This window comes from Dama dama, chromosome 1 (genome assembly GCF_033118175.1).
Source record: "Dama dama isolate Ldn47 chromosome 1, ASM3311817v1, whole genome shotgun sequence".
NCBI lineage: Eukaryota > Metazoa > Chordata > Mammalia > Artiodactyla > Cervidae > Dama > Dama dama.
This window is the reverse complement of record NC_083681.1, coordinates 72,056,505-72,076,697: the sequence shown is the minus strand read 5'-3', so window position 1 is coordinate 72,076,697 and position 20,193 is coordinate 72,056,505. Positions and strand designations below refer to the sequence as shown.

At 39.3% G+C, this 20,193-nt stretch overlaps 1 protein-coding gene across 1 annotated transcript in view; it reads right to left on the bottom strand.

Annotated features, from left to right (window-relative positions):
• The window catches only part of HSD17B12 (hydroxysteroid 17-beta dehydrogenase 12), a 178,045-nt gene that overhangs the window by 68,215 nt on the left and 89,637 nt on the right, over positions 1–20,193 (bottom strand). Inside the window, exon 4 of the mRNA XM_061152239.1 lies at positions 831–938. Within this exon, the coding sequence (XP_061008222.1) occupies positions 831–938 (108 nt within the window). The remainder of the gene's footprint in view (positions 1–830; positions 939–20,193) is intronic.

The following is a 20,193-nucleotide window of genomic DNA, read 5'->3' as shown; positions in this document are numbered from 1 at the left end:
TTCTTTTGTTTTTTCTGCTTGTTTGTGTTTTATGTGTTATTTGTGTGAAAGATATTATACACCTATTACAGTACAGTATTCTCTAGCCAGCTGTGTTAGCTGGGACCTAGGCTAACTTTGGCTAACTTACTAACTGGACTTATGAACACACTCTCAGAATGGAACTCGTTTTTAGGTAGGGGATTTACTGTGGTGGCTAAAACCCAGATACAGTTCTCAACCTCTGTGTGACCTCAGGCAAGTCACTCATCTGAGTCACGTCTTCCCAACTGGGGTGACAGCTCCCCTCAGTGGGCAAAAATTGTTTTGGGCGCCTGGTGTGAGCTCTTAACCTTTCTGTATATAAAGCACAGGTATAGTACATAAACAAGATACACAGTGTATCTGTGGTATTACAATTTCATGGGAGGGAAGATTAGTGGAAAATAGTGTCTAAAAAGACTCCTTGTTGGGGAGAAGGTAATACTGAACAAAGGCTAAGAAATACTCCTCTCAGCCTTTATTTCCTGAACTATAAAAATGGGTCAGCATCACCTGCTGTAAAAGATTATAACAATATAGCTATATTTAAATACATACCGAGAGAATGAAAGACTGGAAATAAAGCGGGCCGAGAAAACAATCTAAATTGTAGTCGTCATTAAAATACAACACAAAACGTAAAGATTCACGCATATATAAAAATTAATATCATCTAATGATCATTTGTATTAATAAGACAATTTTCTTTTCACTAGTTAGGCCACCAGTTGAACACCTAACATTCAAAATGAAAACAGTCCTAATCAATAGATGCAAGAAGAATCTATAAATGTAACAAAGATACAAACCTAAAACACCAATCTCAAGACCTGCCAAGCTTGTTTTAATTTTGTCATAAATATCTTCTAATGTAAAGTCAACAGCAATGGTCTTTGTTTCCACTTTGAATTTTTCTCCTAGGGAAAAAAAAAACACAAATGGAGAGAGGATAATTAATATATGGCAAATAAGATTCAAACATTTGATGGTATTACTCTTTCAAACATTTTCCCTGCCCAAATTTGAGATGAAATTTAGACCAGGATAATTTTAAGCAATCATGAGACCATCTAAGAGATGCTATAGAGTCAGCACAATAGTTCTGAAGTAAGAATTCCAGTGTTATCACAGAGTTGCCTGAACGTTCCTTAATCAGTTCTCCTATAAATCAATAATGATAACTTTTTAGACCCTTAGGTACAAAGTATAAAACATGGTTCATATCATCATGCTATATACTCTTTAAATATCTCTAGCTTTGTGATTTTAATTGCAAACTGATAACTTCTTTCTTTCTGGAAGAAGTCTCTATGTCACAAAATATTGTAAAGTGTGATCTATTAAACAAAAAATCCATATTATTAATCTGGAAATAAAAAGAATATGATATTAGAATTTGGAAACTTGGTTAATAGTAAATAGTCGCTACATTTAAAAAGCCCACATAAAATGCACAGTAATGGAGCCACAAAGTGACACAAGAAAGGCCTATGTTCCAGTTTGCACAGGACTATTAAGGTCCAAACAGAGCTAAAGAAAGAAGAAAGAAAGAAAGTGAAGTCGCTCAGTCATGTACGACTCTCTGCAACCCCATGGACTGCAGCCTACCAGGCTCCTCAGTCCATGGAATTTTCCAGGCAAGAGTACTGGAGTGGGGTGCCATTAAGGGAAATAACAAACTGAGAAGTGAGATACTGGAGAAAGCATACTCATGAGAAGGAACATGTCATGTTGATTTCTGCCTTCACTAGTGAGCTGCTCTGAGAACATAGCATCAACTGTGAGGTTACCGAGACATGGGTACCAATTTCACTTCCACACTTATTTGCTAAATGACTTTGAGCAAGTCACATACCCTCTATGGGCCTCTGCATCCTCCTGTGAAAATGAAGGTACTAATACTCATTAGTACTATCAACACAAAGGTACAAAAATATTACCTTTAGTACTATCAATACTACTATGTATTGGCATACAGGAGGCAGTCCATAAAGTCTCTGAGAATGTTTATTCTCTGGAATTGGATGAGAATTCAAAAGAATTAATTTAAAAACCCTACTTCCAAAAATAAAATGTTCTTCCTTTGAAGTCAATGCCAGCTCATCACAGAATATACAGCATTAATCCTCAGAGATTTCTGTTCTTGACCTAAAAGGATTTATGTCTGAAACTAAAACAGCTGGTTCATGACAGATTTATTCTTAGTTAGACTCAATGAAAAGTTATCGACCCTAGATAGGAATCTATGAATAAACCAGAGAGGATAATAACTGACCTGGAAAACACCTTATCTAATGTTAAAGGTACACCTACAATTCGAATATAAATGAGTTATGATACGTGTTCATGTAATGGACAGCCAGTTATAGGGCTGTAATTTCCCCATAGCTGGTCCAACATGTCTTATCACAAATGGTTCACAGAATTTACCACAAGTAAGTAAAGAACTTTGCCTTTATTAGAGCCACCAATTCACAAGAAAAAAGACAAAAATCAAAAGGCTGAAGGAAATCTTTTATTGAAAGTAAAACTTTATTCCAGAGGTAAAATAAGATAAAATTTATCTATTTATTTAAGAAAAGCAAAGTCGGTTTCCACACTAGCACTATACGCTGGCATTTAGGAAAATTTCTCTCTAGTAATAAAATCCACCTAACAGCCACTGAATCAAATTTACTTTTAGATCTCAGAAGATTTGGTGAATGTACTTCCATGGCACAGCCTTATATACCTATGGCATAAGTAAGTTTTCTTATGTCGCCACATTAGGATAAATAAAATGGCTTTTGATGCAAGTTTTTCCTAATATATAAAAATTTGAACTTATACCTGAATTTTTCGGAATCCTGCTCTAGTCCGGTTAACACTGTTTTCTTTTCTCTTTTCTTTGCTGCCCCTATTGTGGGCTTTTCTTTTTTTAAAAACATAGGTCAGATCCTGTCCGTTTCTTCCTTGCAAACCTCCAAAGGGTGTCATCTCAGATACAGTAAGAAACAAAGTCTTCAGCAACAGCCTGATACCAAACTCATCTTGACCCACCTACTCTCCGGTAACTCCCCAGCCTTGTTCAGAGGGGTCCGGGCAGTTCTGTAGACACAGAATCTTCTCCAAACACACTCACGGCTTTTGCGCTTTCTAAGCCCTCTGTCTGGAATGCTCTTCCAGATCCCGTGTCTCTGCTGGGTCAGAGAAGTCTTCCTTGACCGGCCTTTAAAAGATGCAGCTACTCCTCTACTGCACTCCATCTCCCCCTTCTCTGCTTCTGTTCATTCCGCTGTGCTCACCCCTCTCTAATCTACTATGTACTTTGCTAATGTACATGTTTATTGTCGTCCGCTCCCACCAGAATTAAGCTTGTGAGGACAAGGACTTGGATCTGTTTTGTTCAGTTGCTCAACAATGTCACAAAGGTTCCAGGGTCCTTCCACCCTCTCTTATTCCTCTAGACTGGCTCTTCTCTTGGTTTCAAGAGGGCCACTGCCATTCCAAGCATCCATGCAGGTAACGTTCAGAAGCAGCAATGGGACATCCTGTTATAGGTCCCTTTTATAGTGAGGAGAACTCCCCCAGAAGAATCCATGAGTCTGCTCTCACATTTCCTTTCCCAAGCTTATGGGCTATGCATGCTCTTGACCAGGGCCGTGGGCCAACTTTGAGGACTCCATGAAGTACCCCAAAACCACCACCACCAAGCTGTGTGAGTCAAAAATAGTAGCACGTACATAAAAACAGGACAGGTGACACCACTCTCTGGGCCAAGGCCATTAGAAGAGAATAATGACAGATGTTCTAAAAGGCTGGGGTGGGAGACAGCTGGCTTCCTTAGGAACTGTGGAAATAAATCTAGGCATCTCCCCCTTCCCCACTTCCCATAGCCTATCAACTCTCATCTGACCCTGCCAACAGAAGCCAACACAGATAAACAAGAACTCTCCGTTTTAAACATGAGCACAAGGATGGCACCTGGAACATAAGTGGGGACCATTATATTCAGGTCTGAGCAAACCTTTTGGCCATCCCAATATAATCTTCACTTCCACATTCACCACGTCTCCTACCCGAGGCTCTTCATACGGCCACCAGTCTACAACCCAGCAACAGCCCACCACTAGAGAAGAGTAAGAACTTCACCGAAGCTCTGGAGACATACTTCTGAGGACCCTGATCCTTGTCCACCACAACGGTCCATGACATGACTGCCTCTGTTGTCTTTCTTCCAAGGTAGAAGTTGTGATAAGTTAAAATCAATACCCTAAGTGCTATGGGATAAAGATATATAACAATTCCTCCAAATATGTCTCAGCATTTTTTTTAAATTACATAAAATACTTTTTTTCTTTTGAAAAGTAACTTTTTTCTTGAGGTACCTCTCTTTGCTGGCTTGAGAAATGAAATTAAACTCGTCTCTTGGTATCGATATATTTTGTTTCTAGGACGCCCTGTGAATATAAAAATCCACGGAGGCTCAAGTTCCATATTCGGCCCACCATATCTACTAATTCTACTAACTCAAGATTGTAAACATAACACGTGATCCTGGGGTTGGCTGAATCTACCACGTGGAACTCATGAACACAGAAGGTAGTGAGTACTACCAGTAAGATCTGGACCAGAGTTGACCAGTTTCCCATGCAGGATACATGAACTAAAAATCAAGTTCAAAAGCAAAAGGGATATTTTTGTAACCCTCCATAACATTTCTCTCTTCTTTCAAATAAAAAGATAGTTAGAATTAATTAGAAGTCAAATATCACACAGTACCTTTCTTCTAAAAATGCTGATTGTGCTGTTTTTGTTTTTAAGTGACCTCTTTTTATTTCAACCTGTCACTTTTTTCTTACAAGATTCCATTCTGGTTTTGTGAAATTTCACCACAGGAAAAAGTATTCTTTTCAAGATCTAGGTCTCTCACATAGGTATTTAGAAAAAGGAAGCTTAACAGTTAGTTGCTTTTATTTAAGGTCAAAACAAAACCAATCCAGGAACTTTTGAAAAAATTACCATAAAATTTAAAATATCAGCTATTGAAATAACTACTTTATGGCAATTAATACTCTGAAGATCAATATAGTTCAACATTTTGCCAAGAGTAGAACCATTTTTCTATTTAACACAAAACAACACTTTTCATTTAAAGTAGAAGGAATACAGTTTTTACATATTAAACCAAAGTAGAAGCAAAAGTGCTGATTTAGAATCTCCTCCTATATTATTGGAACTAAGAATACAGATCTGACACCAATCATCTGGCCTCTAGGATGTCCTAAAGAACTCAAAGGTACCATGTAAAATGCTTAGGGCTGCAGTTAATAGTCTACCAACTAAACAGGAGTAATACCTGATAACAGCTATTACAGTAATAATTCATAAGTTATCATTTGCTAAGAATCAACTAGATGCCAAAAAGTTTACTAAATGACATATGTCTTTTAATCTGCAGAAGAATTTACTGGTATCTTGCTGAGACTTACAAATGACTATTATCATAAATTTCAGTTTTCATCATTTGAAAGGCTATCATTTATTTATGTTTTTTTAAATTTTGAAATAATCTCAATCAAAGTTGCAAATACTGTACAAGGAATTTTTTTCCGGAGCCATGTTTCATTCAGTTGCTTCAGATTCCATCACCCACAAATACTTCAGTGTACATTCTCAAACAGTGACCCATGACCCTGGTGGCTCTTTAGAGTCAAAATCACTAAGACATTATTTGCCTTTGTTAGTTGGTGATAAATGCACCAAGAGCACAAAAGTAATGGTGGGTAAAACTGCTAGAATCTTTGCAAGAAACCTAACTATGTTAAAAGTCACCGTGTTCTTCACATACCTGCAGTAAAAAAGAAAAAAAGTCAGTTTCGTTACAGAATGGCTCCTGATGAAGCAGTAAAATAATTTTTATTAAATCTCTACCCTTGAGTACACATCTTTTTAACGTTCCATGTGACAAAATGGGAAGTCTACATAAAGCACTTTTTCTGTGTACCCAGTATAATGGCCGTCCTGAGAAAAAGCAAGCACAATTGAATTGTGAGCTGAATTAGCTGCCCTTTTTTCAGGCAGCATCATTTTCCTTTAAAGAACAACTGACAGAAAAACTGTAATTATTCAGATTTGGCAGACATATCCTAAAAATGGATGAAGTAAGTCTAGCACTTCAACAAAAGCAACAGGATTTACTGTCCATGGTAAAATTGGAGATTTTAAATGAAAATTAGAATTCTTTAAAACTTATATCCACCATCCTGAGACTGGAAGAAAAGATTTTTTTTTTCTGATGAGATTAGGACTGATATTACCAATTTTAATTTGGCGGGGGGTGGGGAGGACTGTGTCAACATTTGTAAGATTTGCAAAACTCAGGAATCAATATTTTCCAAAAACCAATCATAAAGTTAAAAAATCATGATGGACAAAAGACCTATTCAATGTGGGAGACAGACATAGGGATTTTAAGGTAATGGAGTATGAAAAGTTCATTGATATGTTTTCAGATTCCACATCACAACAAACCTTTAAGAAATTTCCACTTACAGAATGCTGATGTAGTAACCAAAAGAAAAAAAAAATCCACAATTATCTGAAGAGGCTACCCAGATCACTTTCTCTTCTCCAGCTACATACCTGTGTAAACCAGAGTCTCTTCCCACGTGCTGTGCTTAGCTGCTCAGTCGTGTCTGACTCTGTGACCCCACAGACCACCAGGCTCCGCTGTCCATGGGGATTCTCCAGGCAAGAACACTGCAGTGGGTTGCCATGCCCTCATTCAGGGGATCTTTCCGACCCAGGGATCGAACCCAGGTCTCCAGCATGGCAGGCAGATTCTTTACCATCTGAGCCCCCAGGGAAGCCCAAGAATACTGGAGTGGGTAGCCTATTCCTTCTCCAGGGCATCTTCCTGACCCAAGAATCAAACAGGTGGATTCTTTACCAGCTGAGCTACCATGGAAGCCCTTTCTTTTTAAACTTCAACCAAAAGAACATATCTTCACATAATGAGTACAGAAACAGATCTGCAAACACAACTGTCTTCTATGTCAGATATCAAAGAGAGTTTTAAAAATGTAAAGTAATGCCACTCTTCTCACTGAATCTTGTTGTTTCAGAAGATAGTTACTGTCCTTACTAAAAATACATTACACTTAACACAGAATGGGTTTATTGCTATTACTTTTACATGAATTAAAAAACTATTTTAAAAAATTAGCCAGCTTGACTTTCTAATACAATAAACATTGATAGCTGTATCCTACATAAACGAAAGCTCTATGGGATTCTCCACAATTTTTAAGTGTATAGAAGTGTATAAAATAGGAAGTTATGTATAAATATGTATAAATATGAAAGGGACATTCTTAAACTTTTTAGTCTCAGGACAGTTTAAGAATGTCCCTTTCATATTTAATTCCTACAGTCTCCTAAATATTATATAAGCTTCAAAATTAAGAAATTAACCTTGATACAGTATTGCCTTGTAATTCTTGGCATCTATTCGAATTTCATCAGTTGTCTCAACGATGTCCTTACAGCAAAAGGATCCAAATCAGAATCACCCATTGCATTTAGTTGCCATGTCTGTGTAGCCTTTCAACCTAGGACAGTTTTCCGGTCTTTTCTTGACCTTTATGACTTTGACACTTTGAAGATCACAGGCCAATTACTTTGTAGAACATCCCTCAATTTAGGTTTATATGTTTCCTCATTATTAGATTCGGGTTATACATCCTTGGCAGGAATATCATAGACATGAAACTGTGTTTCTCATTGTACCCTATCAACTGTCCTATTACCCATGATATATTTGATCTCTTATTAAAATGGTAACTGCTTAGCTCATCCACTGTAAAGTTAGCGTTTTCCCCTTTGTAATTACAAATATTTTGGGTTTTTTGTGGGGAGAGATTTTGAGACTACATAAAATTCCCTTTCTCATTAAAATTTCAATGTATGCATTTATTATTATGAGTCTGGGTTCATAACTTCCTATTTTGTTCAATAATTATAATGTCTATCATTTTAATTTTAATGTTCAATTTATCCAGATTTGACTAATGGGAGGGAGTCTCTTCAAACAGGTTTCTGTGTCTTTTTGATACATCCTCATTATTCTTTGAATACTTTCCTGCATTCTGGCACAATAAGATATTCCAGGCTCACCTTCTATTTTCCCTGCTCCAGCCCTGGAACTAGCAATGTCTCCAAGGAGCACTGCACCCTTTATTAGAAAACAGTATCTGGAAACCGAGATATGAGTGGTGAGTTTACTCATTATGATTGAAGTGTAGCTGCTCCCAGAAAAGAACATAGGCTTTGGCAACCAACTTCACCGAGTCCCAGGCATGAGACAAATCCACACTGGGCCGTGTCCCAGAGAGGACTCAGTGGCCACTGAGAGACACTATCTGAGACGCTTTCATAGAGTAGCCAAAGGCGCTGCAGGCAGGCCCTGGTTCTTCTCCAAAGCCTGGAACATTGCAAATGTGTCCAAGTATCTTACATACAGGTTTCCCAGGCAGTTCAGCGGAAAATAATTCACCTGCCAATGCAGGAGATGTAGCTTCAATTCCTGGGTCGGGAAGATCCCCTGTAGAAGGAAATGGCAACCCACTCCAGTGTCCTTGCCCGGGAAATCCCATGGACAGAGGAGCCTGGCTGGCTATGGTTCATAGGGTCCCAAAAGAGTCAGACACAACTTAACAACTAAACAACAACATCTTAGATGCACAAATGTCTTTGATACATAATGTGAAATAAAGGCTGATGAAACACTGTAGTTTCTTAGTTTAAGAAGGGGTAGCTTTATTTGGGGCCTTGCCTTGGTAGATTAGAGTATGAAATAATATTTGAGCTGTAAAGGGCAAAACAGACTCTTGGTTACCTATGGAGTTTCATGCTAAAAACATATAAGCAACTCCACATACTTTGCTCAAAGCATTTCCAGCAAGTACACTAAACAGATACTGAAAAATAGATTCCATTTGCCCACAGAAACAATTTTATAATTGGAATTTCTGGTACCAAAATCAATCATAGCTAAGCCCAATAACATAACATAAATATACAAACATATAATACCATTAGCCTCTATAATAATTTAAAATAGTAAAATTATGCTCCCAAATACTGATTGTCTTAAGGACCCAATTTACTATAAAGTATGTATTTAACATGTAAAAAATGTAACTATCATATCATAAATTTGTTCATAAAACATGTTGGTACCACTTAATATACAATAAAACTGGCTTCCTAAACTTTAGAATGATTTGTGTAGAACGGGCCTTTAAAAAAAAGTTCAAGGAGGTATGAGTTAAACCTTTTAATTAACAAGTTTCTCTGCAGCAGACAGAGGCAATATCATTTCTATTACCCTTATGGTTGCTTCAAAGCAATATAGTAGAAGTTCAATACATATTATTACAATGTATATATCATAAAGGCAAAGATGAAGTGTTTTCTCAGTACTTAAAAACAGACCAACTAAGATGGATATTAGACTGTAATACCAAAGCACACGGGTTGAGTCAAAAAAATTATTAGAAGAGTCCCTGAACTCCCTAAATTTGTAGGCAAAATACTCTGTATATGTACATATTTTTTATAGAAATAAGGTTTTTATTTGGAATCACAAAGCGGTCATTACCCTCAAAAGAATAAGTGTTTTTGGTTTAACAGCTCCCCAGAAATAACCACTGTGAATGGTCTGTTATCCTATAGACCTTTTTTTGATGCATATATACATATACACACACAGAGTTGGCTCTTGAGTTTTGTTATTTTTTTATTTGTACATATGTGGCATTGGCAGACTAGGTTTTTTGTTCTTTTAAACAATAGTAAGACCAGACCTTCTCTAAACATGTTAGTCTCTAAATTGTTTTTTAAATAAAGATGGCCTTTCAGGTCAGTACCTACTGAGAGATATTTTTAATTACATAGAATTTCTGGGCCATAATTTAATGAGCCATTCAAAACACAGTATGAGCGGGCACAGATCTAAAGAATTCATTGTATTAGGGGGAGTGTAACCTGGCAAGTTATAAGAAACAGAATCTGAGAAGCCAACAAATGCAGAGGGATTTTATAGGTCACCAAGGCTTTATTAAAAAAAAGAGAGAGACAAAATAAGGACCTAGGAAACTACAGAATGTTTATGTTAACACTAAAGCGAAAAGCCGTTTGACCAGAGAAGTGATGGCTGCAACTAAGGCTGCTCCCTCACATATGCCCGCCCCAGCTTCCAAGACCATTCCCCCAGCCAAAGCCATGATAATAAAAGAGAAAAAAACATACATACACAACTAAAGAATGTAGAATAAATCAAAATCCAAGGCAAGGATATTTGTAGTCTAGTTAAGGCCACCTTGGGAATGGCCTGGGTGAGATTTGGGAAAGACTGTAACATAGGCAACAAAGGCATGAAGTCATAAAAGAAAATCCTGAGTAACACATCAAAAAGCCCTACTGAGTCAAAGCATTCAAGACTACTTATGGACGTCGGTCACTGTGGTCAAGACAGGCAATAAGTCACATGACTGCTGCTTTGATCATACGCATCAAGGTCTGGAAGGAGTCACTGACCAAGAAGAGGTGGCTTATGTTCCCAGTGCCCTGCGTTTAAGCTGGTCTGTTAATACAGAACCATCTAGGGCCTACCATCTCCACTGAGAGGCGGGGCCCTGTCTCTAATCAAACAGAGGAGTGGATTAGGGAGTCACTGATAGACATGTGGATCATTTCTCATATCTCACTACTACAACGTGTGTTGAATATCCTGCACCTAAATCTTCATGCAGTTAGCTACTTGAGTTTTTCTGTAAGGTAAGTTCCTAGATGTAGAACGGTCAGGGTATTTGTGTTTTTAAATTGGGTACAGGAGAAAAAGGAATCAACTTCAGCTTTTTTTTTTTCTTTTTCATGATTTTATTTATTTATGGCTGTGCAGGGTCTTCACTGCTGTGTGGGCTTTTCTCTAGTTGCACCAAGCAGGGGCTACTCTCTAGTTGTGGTGTGTGGGCTTCTCACTGCTGGCTTCTCGTTGCAGAGCAAGGGCTCGAGCGTTCTCGGGCTTCAGGAGTTGTGGCACAGTAGCTTAGCTGCTCCAAGGCATGTGGGATCTTCCCGGACCAGGGATGGCACTTGCACCTCCTGCACTGGCAGCTGAATTCTTTCCCACTGAGCCACCAGGGAAGCCCCTGGGCATACTTTAGATTCTAGTTTTCCACACGGGTATCTGGTGAGAGGCCAGGATCAAGAGGCCTGGCAGCTGGGAGTCCTCTGCCATAGTTCTGGCTCTGCCATCAAAAGCTCTGGGGCCTTTGGCAAGCGCCTCAAATTTTCTGGGACTGTTTCCTCCCCTCAAAATGTCCAGCTGCTCGCTCAGTCGTGTCCGACTCTTTGCGACCCCATGGACTGTAGCCCACCAGGCTCCTCTGTCCATGGGATTTTCCAGGCAAGAGTACTGGAGTGGGTTGCCATTTTCTTCTCCACACCTTTGGCTTTTTTACAGTCTGAATTAATTAGTTGATGAATTTCAGAAAGCCAGAAGCATTTCTGTCATTTTAAAAGAAAAAAAGTAACTCCTCTGGTCAAGACTCGCTCCCAGGTCTACAAGAACTATAAAGAGAGCCAAGCTGCAAGCAGTATACCACATAAGGAAATAAAGTGTTGAGTAGAAGAGAGGGGAATGCTGGAGAGGCCTGCAGTAGGAAAACGAGAGTCACTAAGACAAGTTTTGGAAAGGTTCACCAGGCACTGGCTGAGGGAGGGTGGCCAGAGGCAGCAAATGCGAGGTATCCTGGCAAGGCTGCTCCCTTCATGGGAATGGAAATGCCACTTTTCACTTGATGCCCCTAAACACACAGACTCTCTGGGCAACAGACGGCATGCTCACGAAGGGAACTTCTGACTTTATTTTGCCTTCCTCTCTACATCTGCCAACAGGAAGCAGTGACACTGATAAGTATCCTAGCCATCACCATAGTTATGCCTCCTATAAACAAAATAAACAAATAAAACTGGACATTCAGTTTTGTTTTGCTGTTGTTCAGTCGCTCAGTTGTGTCCAACTCTTTGCAACCCCATGGATCGCAGCATGCCATGCTTCCCTGTCCTTCACCATCTCCCGGAGTTAGCTCAAACTCATGTTCATTGAGTCAGTGATGCCATCTAACCATCTCATCCTCTGTCGTTTTGTTTACCAGCCTCTTAAAGTTGATTTCATGCAAGTTTACCCTTGAAAGGCGTATTTACTCTGAATATTCGGACAAAATCAGGTTTCAGCTTCTAAATCTTGGGTTAGTTCTCCAAGAGTTTCCTTTGCAACTGAATTTAAGCTTTCTGTCTTAGACACACATGCACATGGATTCTCTCCGTCCCCTACCCTGGCCAGCACTCTTTGGCAGCAAGCATGAATGCATTGTTGCCGGCCACTCCATGTACCCCACCCCTTGGCCACTGAGGTCTGCCTACAACCAGATTCCATATTCAGTAGCGGAGCTGAACACGCTCCTCTGACAATGTGGAACTCTCGTGGTCTGTTTCTCATCTCACGGGCTCCTCTAACAAAATCACAATGGTGACCTCTGAGTGCTTGCACGTGCCAGGCCCTGTGCCAAGTGTTTTCCATGAGTCATCCCACTGAATTCGCACCACAATCCTAGAACGCTGTGCTAGGACTGTCTCCATTCTAAACCCAAGTGAAATAGCTCGTCCAATGCCAGAAAGTTCTGTCAAGAGGCCGGATGGGATGGATGCAGCGCTGGAGAAGGCGTCCTGCTCCCAGTCCCACTCTCTCTTGATGGCATCAGGTGCTGCTTCCGGATTAACTGAGGCTGGTAAGCCTTCCATTTAGATCCACATTTTTTGTGAGGAACAAAATAACAACATTTTTTTTTTTCAGTTTTAGGATGACTCTTGCCGTGCTGAGGTTTATTGCTACACTTAACCCGTAAGTGTACTTTTGAAACTCTCAGTGGATGAATATCTGGAAACACGGCCCGTAACACCTTGAGTTTAGCTAGTCTCCTGTTGATGACGTTATTCAAATCTGGGGAGTGAAATCATCTAAAAACCATACCCTCCAGAATTAGGAGACTGGGACCGAGGTATCTGCGCTGCCTGAAGCAGACAGCTAATGGGAACCGACTGGATAGTGCAGAGAGCTCAACTTGGTGCTCTGTGGTTGACCTAGACGCATGGGAGGCGGGTGCTGGGGCGGGAGGGAGGTACAAGGAGGCGATACACGTATACTTACTGCTTGTACGGCAGAAACTAATCCAAGATTGTAAACCAACTATATATTCCAGTTAAAAAATAAATAAAGCATATCCTCCAAAGTCTCTTTATAAGGCAGTTAATAGTATGGACATTCACTCACTCACTCAACAAATATTTCTTGAGTGCCTTTTATACGTGGGAATGTTAGCCATGACCCAACTAATCTGCTTATCTTGGAGCTCTGAGTTTATTGCAGGGTAGGGGGAACCAGGAAAGAAACAAGCAAAAGTATAATTCATCCTATTTGGTAATAAATGCCATGGGGGAAAAAATAAAAGCAAGGTGAGAGGGACAGGGAATGGCCGAACAACAGTTCTTTTAAAACGAGACTATTTTTTGAAGCTAAGAAATTCTATTCCTAATGTGTTAAACTGATACAACACTTTAAATTCCATGCCAATCCTAGTCTATGACAAAATCATAGTATCACAGGTAATTAATGGACTGAATTAGACAACTAACTGAATGCTGAATCCTCAAGAAGTAAACTTTATTTACTTGTATTCACTATACTTTTCAATTATTTCTAAGCAAAAAATAAGCACTTGAATTTTTTCCAACTGATGAATGTCATACAATTTAATGTAAAATATAAAGACATAATGTGTCTGTCATTAATAAAGTCCATGTCTCTCTATGTGTATTTCAACCAAGTTTTTAGGAAGTCTCACTGGTCGTTTTGAGGAAATCAATTCATGTATCCTAAAGGTAATAAACTCAGGCAGACCCCTGGCAGTCACAGAACTGGGCCCTCAGCCAATATTCTTCTGTAGCAACATTTCCTTTTTGCTTTATAAGCTTCAGTAATGACCACAGTGTCACTGCCATGAAGAGTTACCTTGAAAAGCAAGAGATCTTTTATCTCCCTTTTATCCTCTCCTGTTCCTCACTACCAAATGCCACCAAGAAATAAGAATTAGTGACTGAAAGTCGCTCAGTTGTGTCTGACTCTTTGGGACCCCATGGACTGTAGCCCACCAGGCTCCTCTGTCCATGGAATTCTCCAGGCAAGAATCCTGGAATGGGTTGCCATTTTCTTCTCCAGGGGATCTTCCCAACCCAGGGATTCATCCTGTGTCTCCTGCATTTCAGGCAGATTCTTTACTGCTGAGCCACCGAGGAAGACAACAGTAATTATACTTCTCACTTAGCTCCCAAGAAAGCAATTAACATATTATACTGGGAAAGGCAAATACTGAAATTTAAGCTTTCCCCTTACATTCAGAAATTTCTCAAGTATATTATCTTCTTTGATCCGTACTATAATCCTCTAAGTTATAGAAAGCAGATATTATCAACATCATAGATGTGAATATATCTGTCCAACACAAAGTACAATAGACAACCAGGGGTCTCAGGTGCCAAAGGTTCTCAGGGGAAGACCAGAGGTGGATCCAGGTCACCTAATAGTTAATCCATGGTCACAGAATCATGTTCTGTTTAAAAGTACCTGGTATTTAACAGAGCATTCTGGATAAAAACAATGTTGTCGATTGATTTCACATTCCAAACTGGAACCTTTTAAAAAAGGTATGGACTCCAGCTCGTTTAAGAACCTTGATAGCCCGTAATAACTAAGATTCATTAATCATTAATACCTATAATAATAACCGATGAGTCCTTATTGCCCACACAGAATATTACACTCCACGCCACGTCCTTTGCACTACTTTGGGCAAGTTTCACATATTTAAAAGTACATGCAAGTGAAGTCAAAAATGATCAGTTCCACTTCACAATTTTAAAATATAAGACAGACTGTAAGTTCTGAAGGTCAGAAAGTTCAGGATGAATGTCATTAATTCAATTACAAGTTGTAAAATACTCCATCATCTTTTAAAAATTTGAATCAATGAAAGTTAACTTTCTACAACACCTCAAAGGGATTTCAGCAAATACTTTATCTGCATACCCTGAAATGCACATTTTTTACAATTTCATACCAAAGAGATTAGAAAGGAAACTTTAACACTAGTTCACAATACAGAAAAAAATACTGCTTTTTAATAAAAACAGATTTGAATATATTATGTGAAGAATATTTCCATGTATAAATAAATGTTGTATGTATATATTTATACAGCTTCTTAATTTGGGGGGGGGAGATAAAAAGAGAACTTAAAGTAATAAATTCCTGAGTTGCCCACAAAAGTGGATTTATGAAAACATCATAGTAGAATATACACCTTGCGGCCATGAAGGACAGAGTGGAGGCTTTCAAAAATACATTCTTAGGATCATTCGTGACACGGGGCAGTGTACTATGTACCTGCGCCACCGGGATCCACACCCCAAATCTGCAGTGTGACCTCAGCAATGTGAAATGGAGAATAGATACGAGTTCCCTATTGGTGCACATTAAACGACCACAAACTTGTCTGTTTAGAACAACAGGCATTCATGAGCCCCCAGATTCTATAGGTTAAGAATCTAGGCATGGTATAGCTGGGTCCTCTGCTCAGAGTCTCAGAAGTCTGTGATCTCACCTGAGGCTCAGGCTCTGCTTTCAAGCTCACTGGCTGTTGGACAGAACAACGCTCCCTGCAGTTGTAAAACTCAGCCTCTCTGTGTCCTAAAGGCCACCTGCCATTCCCTGTCACACGGTCCTCCCCATAACAAGGCAGTTTGCTTCTTCAAGGCCACAAGGATAATTCTGCTGCTTCAAATCTCTTCACCTCGGGAAGGCTTGAGCCAGCTTGGAAAGAGCTCACCTAATGAGGTCAGGCCCATCAAAGGTAATCTCCCTTTAGAAGAACTCAGAGTCAGCTGATGAGAGCCTTATTTGCATCTACTAATTCCCTTCACCTCCGCCATAAAATGTAACCTAGCTACAAGATGGCCCGCCTACACTCAAGGGGAAGGGATTCTATGGTGTCTGTGCACTGTGGTGCCTGAATCTTTAGGAGCATCTTAAACTCTGCTTATCACAGACAGTCACCCCTCTGTATCTGATTTATATCACCTTTCAAATGGGGATAACAAAAGTACCAACCCCAGTGTTGCTTGATTCAATGAGCTGATTTCTACAAAGCTCTGAGAATAATCCCCAGCACATTTAATAATCAGAGAAATAATTGTTGGTGTTGTTGTTGCTGCTAAATCGTGTCCAACTTTTGTGACCCCATAGACGAGCAGCATGCCAGGCTCCTCTGTCCTTCACTGTCTCCCGGACTTTGCTCAAACTCATGTTCACTGAGTCAATAATGCCATCCAACCATCTCATTCTCTGTCATCCCCTTCTCCTTTTGCCTTCGGTCTTTTCCAGCACCAGAGTCTTCTCCAGTGAGCTGGCTCTTGGCATCAAGTGGCCAAAGTATAGGAGCTTCAGCTTCAAGCATAAGTCTTTCCAACAAATATTCAGGGTTGATTTCCTTTAGGATTGATTGGTTTGATCTCCTTGTAGCTTAAGGGACTCTCCAAAGTCTTCTCCAACACAATTCAAAAGGAACAATTCTTCAGTCCTCAGCTGAATTTTTATGGTCCAACTCTCACATCCATACAAGACTACAGGAAAAACCATAACTTTGATTATATATACAGACCTTTGTCAGCAAAGTGATGTCTTTGCTTTTTAATATGCTGTCTAGGTTTGTCACAGCTTTCCCTCCAAGAAGTAAGCGTCTTCTAATTTCATGGCTGCAGTAAGCATTCACAGCGATTTTGGAACCCAAGAAAAGAAAATCTGTTAGTGCTTCCACTGTTTCCCCTTCTATTTGCCATGAAGTGATGGGACCAGATGCCATGATCTTAGTTTTTTTCAATGTTGAGTTTTAAGCCAGCTTTTTCACTCTCCTCCTTCACTGTCAAGAGTCTCTCTAGTTCCTCTTTGCTTTCACCATTAGAATAGTACCATCTGCATATCTGAGATTGTTGATATTTCTACCAGCAGTTGTGATTCCAACTTGTGACTCAACCAGCCCACAATTTCACATGATGTACTCTGCATATAGGTTAAATAAAAAGAGATGACAATATACAGCTTTGTCATAACCCTTTCCCAATTTTGAACCAGTCAGTTGTTCCATGTAAGGATCTAACTGTTGCTTCCTGACCCCCATACAGGTTTCTCAGGAGACAGGTAAGGTGGTCTGGTATTCCCATATCTTTAAGAGTTTTCCAATTTGTTGTGATCCACAAAGTCAAAGGCTTTCTCATAGTCAATGAAGCAGAAGTAGATGTTTTTCTGAAATTCCCTTGCTTTCTCTGTGATCCAACTATGTTGGCAATTTGATCTCTGGTTCCTCTGCCTTTTCTAAATCCAGCTTGTAAGTCTGGAAGTTTTCAGTTCATGCACTGTTAAAGTCTAGCTTGCAGAATTTTGAGCACAACCTTCCTAGCATGTGAAATGAGTGCAATTATACGATAGTTTGAACATTGTTTGGCATGGCCCTTATTTGGGATTGGAATGTAAACTGACCTTTACAGTCCGGTGGCCACTGTTGAGTTTTCCAAATTTGCTGACATATTGAGTGCAGCACTTTAACAGCATCATCTTTAAAGATTTTAAGTAATTCAGCTAGAATTCCATCACTTCCACTAGCTTTGTTTGTAGTAATGCTTCCTAAGGCCCACTTGACTTCAAACTCCTGGATGTCCAGCTCTAGGGAGTGACCACACCATTGTGGTTATCCAGGTCATTAATACCTTTTTTGTATAATTCTTCTGTATATTCTTACCACCTTTTCTTAATCTCTTCTGCTTCTGTTAGGTCCTTACCATTTCTGTCCTTTATCGTGCCCATCCTTGCATGAAATGTTCCCTTGGAATCGCCAATCTTCTTGAAGAGATCTCTAGTCTTTCCCATCCTATTGTTTTCCTCTATTTCTTTGCACTGTTCACTGAAGAAGGCCTTTTTAATCTCTCCTTGCTATTCTCTGGAACTCTGCATTCTGTTGGGTATATCTTTCCCTTTCTCCCTTGCTTTTCACTTCTCTTCTTTCCTCAGTTATTTGTAAAGTCTCCTCAGACAATCACTTTGTCTTGTTGAATTTCTTTTCCTTCAGGATGGTTTTGGTCACTGCCTCCTATAACAATGTTATACCTCTGTCCATAGTTCTTCAGGCATTCTGTCTACTGTATCTAATCCCTTGAATCTATTTGTCACCCTCGCTGTGTAATCATAAGGGATTTGATTAGGCCATACCTGAATGGCCAGTAATACTTTGATAAAAGGAAATAAAATACCTGCCCGTAGATTTTGGGGCCTCCTCAATTTTATCTGGCCCCAATGAGAGTTAAGTTGATGTCAAATTGCGAAGTTTTACTTAAGACATCCTGGTTTCTTTTTACAATCCTTCTTAAATAACTAGAAATAGTGGCACCCTCAGGCTTGAACTGCCACATAGTAACACTTGGTAAGAGCCAACATCTTTACACAGTGCGAGAGCTCTCTGGCTCCCCAGACTGGACCACTCCTTCTTGCCTCATTCTAGCCCAGGTGATTCATTTTCATTACCTGCCTGGTCTCTAGAAGCATATGCCTTTCTAACCTGGGACCTAAACTCATCCCTTTCAGCTTAGGTCCAGTGAACAATATAGACACAGAAAAGATAGGCATGTAGTAAAATATATTTTTTTGAAAACAAAAATAAACTTAAAAAACTTAACTGGTGAACTGGTGGAAAGCAAAAATTTTACTTTCCATGCCATTTTTTTTAAAGCCAAAAGAGTATAAGCCAAGGAATCCAAACAGAGACACCTAAGACACATTTTGTAGCAGTATACAACAAAAACAAACTTGAGATTTAAATATATTCCTTCCAAGAGTATGAAAAACTTACCCTGCACTACAGATTTTGGGTTATAATGGTGTGCTAACACCCAGGTTCATCAGCTGTAATGAATGCTAATACTCTGGTGCAGGATTTTGATAGCATGGGAAGCTCTGTGTACATAGGAAATCTCTGTACCTTCCCCTCAATTTTGCTATGAATCTAAAATCACCTCTAAAGAATAAAGCTTATTTTTTAAAAACAAACTACAAAATATTTTTAAATCTAGTAAGATAAAATCTTCTCCATAAAATATTCTTTAATTTTTCTAAACATCTTCAAAAAGGCTTGAAACTATTTTTCTTCCCCCCAAACAAGCATCTGACAACCTAAAACCCATTCACAAAAAAAGATTTACAAACAGCCCGTATTCCCACGATACACTGTTCTCCTCAAGAAAAAGTAACCACTCCTATGGATTTATTCTCCATTCACACTGGATCACACTTGGAGAAGGAAATGTGACCCAGAAGGAAACGCTGGCTCACACTCCAGTATTGTTGCCTGGAGACTCCCATGGACAGAGGGACTGGCGGACTACGGTCCATAGGGTCACAAAGAGTCGGACACGACTGAAGTGACTTAGCACTGGGTCAAAGCTAGTACTTTGGCTATTTTACTTGCTTTTAAAAACATATCAATATTTCTAAAAGTCTGTGCAGTAGGGCTTGATTTCCTTCACCTACCAAAAGCAGCTACATTGTGTAAAAGTCCCAGAGGCAATGCTGTGGTGTAAAACAATGATTTAAGTAACATTAAGCCCTTCTTGCAAAACTCATCTTGTAGTTACATCAGGAGAAAATTCAATTAATAATATTTTAACTGTGTGAAACGGTGATGGAAAGGAGGGAAAGCCAAAACGTATTTTAATAAATGATTTGCTTAGGAAGGGCCATGTGAACTTATATGAGTACACATATCTGTTCTATAACATTTTTAAGAATGAACTTTTAAGAGAAAACAGGGGTGGGGTGCAATAGGGGAGCTTACACTATTTCCCATTTAACACAGTAATCTACCATATTCAGGCTCCATTACCATTAACATGATCTTTAAAGTGTACTTTAAGTCTCCTCACTACAATTTCTGACCGCTTGGAGCCATGCCAAGCAAAAGAAAACTG